The sequence below is a fragment of the Castanea sativa genome, chromosome 1 (genome assembly GCF_040712315.1).
Source record: "Castanea sativa cultivar Marrone di Chiusa Pesio chromosome 1, ASM4071231v1".
Taxonomy (NCBI): Eukaryota; Viridiplantae; Streptophyta; class Magnoliopsida; order Fagales; family Fagaceae; genus Castanea; species Castanea sativa.
This window is the reverse complement of record NC_134013.1, coordinates 7,997,897-8,005,484: the sequence shown is the minus strand read 5'-3', so window position 1 is coordinate 8,005,484 and position 7,588 is coordinate 7,997,897. Positions and strand designations below refer to the sequence as shown.

Here is a 7,588-nt window from a genome sequence, read left to right as displayed (position 1 = left end):
GAAATAAATAACTTTATTTATGGTTTTTCATGGATGAACATACCTCGTGCATGAGAAAAGAAAAGGAAAAAAAGAAAGAAAGAAAAAAGAAGAAGAAAAGATCTAGGGCCCGTTTGGTAGAGGAGTTTGAGTAATGTTGTTTGTAGTTTTTTGAAATATGTGTAGGTGAAAAAATGTGTAAAAATGTGTGTAAGGTTGTTTAAAAATTGAAAATATGTATTTTAACCACCCTAAAAATGTGTATTTTAACCACTTTACCAAACAGGGCTCCAAGCTCTAAGGATTATTGTTTCCTTAAAGCCTAGCACAACAAACAAGCTATAATAAGTTAGATCATGGAAAATTATTAAATATTCTAAGAGTATTATAAATGTGTATAATTCACTTTTATATGAATTGTGAGTCATACTATAAATTTAATTAATGAAAGCCATAATTAAATGAAATAAAAGAGTACGCATTTATGGTATTTTGGAGTACTCAATAATTACCCATTAAATCACATACCTAGCTACAAAATTCTTTTAGGATTCACTTCCTTAGTGTTTGGTATGCTCTACCATCAGACATTATCATCATAAGCAGGTAAAGGGTCATTTTTTCTAAACTACGAGTGAAATGTACTGATTTCTTAAATCATAAGCAGATAACAAATTGTCAAGTACCACATTTAAACAAACATAAACATCCTAGTCTTCTTAAATGAGTAAAGTATTATATTTTCTAATACTTCTTAATAAGTCAATAAAACATGAACAAATGTTAATTACTCATTAATGGTATGTAATATATATAGTCGAAAGAAAATTTTGTCGATTGAATTATTTTTTAAAATCACAAGCCCATAATGGAAGAAATTTGATATTTTTACATTACCCAATTTCAAAATTTTCTACGAGTGAAATTGTTAGTGATTAAAAATTTGAACGATGGAGAGAATTTTTCCCATTATTAATCAACCTTGGGTTTTTGAGAATACTGTTCAATTTATAGTTTAGTAGGGATTGATTTTTAACTCATAATATTTGGGACAAAACTGATTAATCTAAATTTTAAAAAATAAGAGCTTTGTTAACGGGTGTTTTTGGGGGTAATTATTAACAAATTATTTTAGAAATTTTTTGGAAAATAAAAAAGTTATTAAAACATTAATTTCTTTTGAGTAATGCTTCAGTCACAAACTATTTACAAAATATTGAAATAGCTAACCTCTTATTGGCTTTTATTTAGCTTTTATTTAGACCCACAATTAATATTACTTTTTCATTTACTAATAGTCACTCGTCACATCAGCAATTTATAAATAGATTGTATCTTTAGCATTATAATTTTTTTCCTAATTAAATATTTCATAAAATTGTTCAATAACAAATGCTATTGAACAATTAAAATTTACCTCACCCTCTCTTAAAAGTTACCATAAATTTTAAGTAGAATTATAATATACCTTTGTATTATTATATTATAACTCTTTTTCCTCTAGTTTGTGTGAGTGTGTTTTTTGTTTTGTTTTTTTTTTTATTAAAGCAATTTTCCTTAAAAATAAATAAATAAACAGAGACCACGACGATGGCACTATTGCAATTTCAAACCACCAGACGTGGCAAATTCGGGAATTGGTCCAACCGCCCAGATTTTTCTCCCACCCCTTTCAAAACCAAAACGGTAAAAGGTAACTCACACACCAGCACCATCCACCGGCTATTACCGGTATCTTACCCGTTCCATCTTTACGTTTTTAAAACCTCGTCGTTTTGCGCCTTTCTCATCACTCTTCACTTCTCTCCGCTCCTCTGTTTCTTTCTCTGCTCTCTCTCTCTCTCACTCTCTCTCTCTGCTTCTAAAACCTTCACTTCATCCCTACTCTCACCAAAATTTCCTTGACCATTTTACCCTCCCCAAAAATTCCTCTAACCAAACTGAACTTTATCTTGAAGTGCTTAACCATTGTTGTGTTTTTCAGAGCTTAAAAATCAAACTTCAAAGTTCAAGGTTCAAAGCTCATAACACTTTGCATTTTGAAAGTGTTTCGCAGTTTTTTTTTTTTTTACAAACCTATAATGTCTGTTGCTACTGCTAAACCGGTTTCCGAAAACCGGTCCATTCTCGGACCGGCGGGGAACAGAGTTAGGGTTTCGGAAGAACCGAAACGGAAACCCGACAACAATACTATAAAGAAGCCACAGCGTCCGAGAAATCCGGTTCCGGTTCCGAAAATTCCGGAACCGGTCATGCGGAACAACGGCTCGGTCGACAGCTCGTGCTCCTCGGACTCTTCGTCCAGCGGCGGTTCCTCGGCGAAGAAATCTGCGAGTTCTACGAAGTCAGTAAGGCCGGTAGGGTTTAAGGCTGCGAAGGTTGTTCCTGATAACGTTGTTTCGGCTACATTGTCGCCGCCGAAGATTTCGGGTCCTCCTAAACGCTGCGATTGGATAACAACTCACTCTGGTAAGTCAGTTGTGCTCGTTTAAACACTTTTTAACTGTTTTTTTTTTCCCGGAGAAACCTATAATATGTTAATACTATGAGTTAAGGAAAATGATTAAATTCTTAAAATTTGAGAAGATGTAAATATGAGTGGACAACGTAATATATAAACGGCCATGTTTATTTTATATTGTTACACATAATTTTACACTTTTTTTTTTGGTTCAAAGCGAGAGTGTATATACAGTTGTGTGTAACAATCCGTGTACCCTAGCATTTACCAATAAATAATTAGATATCTGAATTACTTTTGCTTCTTAAGCGTATATGAATTATGATATGTTGTAATAAAATTTGTGGTAACTTAATTAAGCATGAATTAATGTTAAAAGATTGAGAGAGAGGTGTGACGGCATGTAATAAATGTGAAAAAAGGGGGCAGGTGTGTCTGTGTGTTATGGTGAGGCATGGCATGCTATTGAATTGGACTTAGTTTTGCGTGTTGTCAAAGTACAATATTTAAAGTGTTTCCTCTTTGAACAGTTGAATGCCCTTTATAACATGAATCATGTTCCTACATGACATTTTTTTTTTTTGTTGAGAATTACATGACATTGTTTAATAACTGCGAACATCTGAGAACTGTCTAGAAAGTCAATTAATGCATTTATGTGTAGAGTGTACATTATGTTTTTTTGTGTTTTTCATAAAGAGTAAACAGAAAATCAAATCTGGGCTGTTTTCAAAATTCACTGCCATACATCATACATGTTTTTCCCGTAAGGTTGAAGAACAGAAAGCTATAACTGGTTCTTATAAAAGAAGAAAACAAGCCCATTAGCCTTAAGTTTTTTTTCCCTTTCTCGTTTCATGGGGTAGTTGCTTTTCACTAATAATTACTTGTCACTGTTCACCACCTAAACTAGCTTTACTTTGAGACAGTTGATTTGGATCTGCTTTATGTCTTTCGCTTTCCCTTTTTAGCAAGATGGGTGGAGTGTTTCTTTCACATAGCCTATTAGCATGGCATTTCTTTATGACGTAAAAAGAAAGACTTGACAAAGTTAATAAGACTTGGTTAACAAAGATGAATAGGACTTAGCCAATTAAGGGTTTATATATCATGTATAGCTGAAGATAGGAATCATTAAAGTGGCAGGGTTAGAAACTCTTTTTTGGGGTATTGTGGTTATGTAATTTTACACATAAGGATTCATTATAATTTGAATCTTATTGCTCTGCATCTAAAATAATAAATATCACAAAACTACAAGATGTTGTCAAATATCACACCACACCGGGTATAATGTGTACCTCTTGGTTACTGTTACAAACTTACACCACTTAATAATTTTGTATTGGATTAATATTATTAAAATCTCACTGTTAGGTTACACATCCTTTTTATTTTGAACGCACATGCCAACTGGATATTATTTTCCATTTAATTAAGACTCATGATTTGCGTATAATTTTAAAGTACAAAAAACTTGAAATTTAAAAATTTTATAGTTGAAATAGTTACTGATCTCTTATCATCTTGATATTTTGGAAGCATGGAGGGTATAGAGGGACAATGTAATCCAATGGTGAGTTTAAAAAAAAAAAAATCATCCAGTACAAAATTATTGGTGTAATATTAAGAAAAGTTACACCGGGTACATTGTGAACCCACCCAAATATATATATCATCACTTGAGATATAGTATGGGAGGATAAAGACTTAATTTTTTTGGGTATTTTCTATAAATATGCTTAGGCCAAATGCTATTTTTCCTAAGGATTACTGGAAATATAACTATATTACTATGAGAACAAAAAATTTGAGTGGCCATAGTGTACGTGTGGCTTCTCTACTGAGTAGTTAATTATCTCTTTTTGGTGGGGATTGTGTGAAAAAAATCCCAAAGAAAATGGACAAGATCAGTAAACTAGTTACAATCAGCAAAGAAAATGGATTCACTTCTAAAGCATACAGCGGGTTGTAATATCAGTGTAGGATATTCATTGCCTATCCAAATAGTTGGAGTAAGCCATGCCCTTCTGGTTTAAAAGATATGGTACAGTATTGGTTTCATCTTGATTATACAACAGTGGCATGACTGCCATGTCTCAAGTGTTCAATAACACTACCAGAATTCACATGGTCAGTTATGACGAGGATGCATGAGTGATAGATCAACCTCAACTTAAGTCATTTTTGTGTGTTTGTTAAGCAATAACCATGTATTTTTGAAGAGACCTCAAGCTTGTTAAAAATGGATGGTCTGTTGCATCTAATTTTCTAATTGCAGCATTTTCCTATTTTGATATGATAATAATACTTTTTCCTCATTACATTTTTAACGAGTCTACATATAGGTTTTTCTTTTATAAGTCAATTGGGAATTGAAATAAATGACCTTATGTTAATGTACGCTTTAATTCCTGTACATTATGGGTTCTAGTCATACATTTAATTCACTAACAAACTCTTATGTATTAGAAGTAAAGTCATGCTGCTATGTATTTCATTTGTAAGCTAATCTGATGTAACTCACCTAGTTGGTGCTTTCTTTTTTATTTGCCACAGATCCAAATTATACTTCTTTCCATGACGAGGAATGGGGGGTTCCAGTTTATGATGATGGGAAACTGTTTGAGCTACTTGTCTTTTCACAAGCATTAGCAGAATTAAGCTGGCCAGCAATTCTTAACAAGAGAGACACATTCAGGTTTTTGTTTCTGTTCCCTCTATTCACTAAAGCGTCAAACAGGGGGGGAAAAAGCTACATACAAATAATTTGATGTTTGTTTGTTGATTTATTTGGCAGGCAACTTTTTGAGAATTTTGACCCATCAACCATTGCACAGTTTACTGAGAAGAAGTTGATGTCTCTGAAAGTAAATGGCAGCCTGTTGCTATCTGAACCAAAGCTCCGTGCAGTTGTAGAGAATGCTAAACAAATGCTTAAGGTAATAATTAATCAGGTCAAGGAAAATGGGTTTTACCAAGCAATGATTAAGTATTTGATGTCCCACCCACCTCAAATTTCTACTTGATGGATTTTGGATTAAGAGTCAGCTTTTCTCTAATCTCCAAAATTTATAATCATTTTTTGTTTAAGGTAATAAATAATCAGGTCAAGGTTATGGGGTTACCAAACAATGATTATGCAATTGATGTCCCACCCACCTCAAATATCTACTTGATGGATTTTGGATTATGACATCTTTTCTCCAATCTCCAAAACTAATAAACATTGTTCTGATTTTAAAGCTTGCATAAAAAGGTGAATCTTGATTTTCCCTATGTAAGGTTTGAATCTTTGTCCTAACTCCTCTTTCGGTTCTATGAAATTGCGCAACAAAGTCAAAATTGTAAAAAACATTACAACCTTTTTCTGAAGACAATAAAGTAGTGTCAATGGTGGATCTATGTGAAAGTCTATAACAACTTTCCAACCTCCATTAGTTATGAAAAATGTTAGTAAAAACAATTATGCCTTTTGCATTATTCTTATACATATCCATATTATTTACCCTGGCAGGTTCAGCAGGAGTTTGGTTCCTTCAGTAATTATTGCTGGAGCTTTGTGAACCACAAGCCAATAAGAAATGGATTTCGTTATGCACGGCAAGTACCTGTCAAGACACCGAAAGCAGACCACATAAGCAAGGATTTGATGCAGAGAGGCTTCCGTTGTGTCGGGCCCACTGTTGTTTATTCATTCATGCAAGTAGCAGGAATCGTTAATGATCATCTCTTAACATGCTTCAGATACCAGGAATGTAATTCAAATCTCAAGAAGGATTTGAAACCCAAGATTGAGGATACACAGGTACTGACTGATGCTTTGGAGAATACATGCTAATGAGTTGCCTGAGCTTTGAGCTTCTCCTGACTAATCACACAAATCCAATTAATTAGGAAATTTATCGTAAGAGAGGCAAAGAGCAAAAAGTCTGCATAGTGTCGTTTTCACGTTTTCTTAAATGCTATAAAGAAAAATTCTCCTTTGATGTTGTTTGATAGTAAATGCACCTTCACCTAAGACTTCTTGCATGTTTAGCTCATCTTTATAGTGTTAGGATACCATTTGTAAAAATTCTTGTTAGGGCAGATGCCATAAACTTGCTGTTCTCATCATTTGGTCTTCTGTAATTAAGTTCCATTATTATTGTGTTTATTCTTATGCATTTTGATGGTTTAGTGGTTTATAGTGCCTTTCTGTTGTGTCTGGTCCCCTCAAGTTTGAGCTACAATAGTGAAATTTTTGGGTATGATGTGAAGAAAAGGGACTTTTTCTTTTCTTTTAGAGTGTTCTAAACGGGATACATGAGATCCCACAAAAGAAAAGGTACAAGAAAAACTCGAGGCTCCACGTATATCTCATACTGTTCTTGCTATTTAATTACCTCCTTTTGACGAAATAGTTTCACACAAAAGTTAGCTTGTGCCTAAAACCTCTATGTGCCATGCTTTAATGAGCTAATAAGAGGCAAGTATGGGGTGTTTACAATGTGATCGCCAACTCATCATATAAATACTGATAATTAAGAATCTACCTCAAGAATAATATCCATAAACCTTGTGCTGTTTATTGGTAACTCATGTGAATGGTCTAGCATGTTGTTGTCATGATCTGCTTGAAAATGAGGCAGTTCCATGCTTAGCCAAACTCCCCAAGTCACAAACGTGGAAAGTATTGGCCAGTGGAGGCATAGGGGGTTTGCTGAGTAGGTTAGGTGAGATTTAGAGGGTACCGGTTTAAATATAGAGAAATGTTACATCAACAATATTTTCACAACAAATTATAAAAGGTAAGTTGTTATTAGTTCTAATTTGAACTTGCTATTGATTTTTTATTTATTTATTTTTTTTACTAATAACAATCTGTAAGATAGTTTTCAAACTCAGACCGTTCAAAGAACCAGAGAAGGAAGAGGTTCAAGGTTTTTAAAGTCGAACCGAGGTTTAACAGAGGTCAATTCATGATGACGTCAAAATTGATTTAATATTAGTTAAAATACAAATAAATGTATTAAATGTGTAATAATGTATAAATTTACCCTTAAAAAAATATAAATCAATTAAAATAACTTTCAAAATAATTTTTGTAATTTTTATAAAGTAAGTAGAAAATAATAAATATAAGCAAGCTTTAAAAAATTATGTTTA

The 7,588-nt window shown here is 33.1% G+C and overlaps 1 protein-coding gene across 1 annotated transcript; it reads left to right on the top strand.

The window, feature by feature from the left end:
- The first annotated feature begins 1,767 nt into the window (after positions 1-1,767).
- On the top strand, positions 1,768-6,625 carry LOC142608726 (uncharacterized). The gene is made up of 4 exons (XM_075780417.1): positions 1,768-2,448; positions 5,000-5,141; positions 5,241-5,382; positions 5,958-6,625. Exons 1-4 carry the CDS (start codon positions 2,061-2,063, stop codon positions 6,279-6,281), a joined length of 996 nt encoding a protein of 331 aa, XP_075636532.1. The 5' UTR covers positions 1,768-2,060; the 3' UTR covers positions 6,282-6,625.
- The last annotated feature ends 963 nt before the right edge of the window (positions 6,626-7,588 follow it).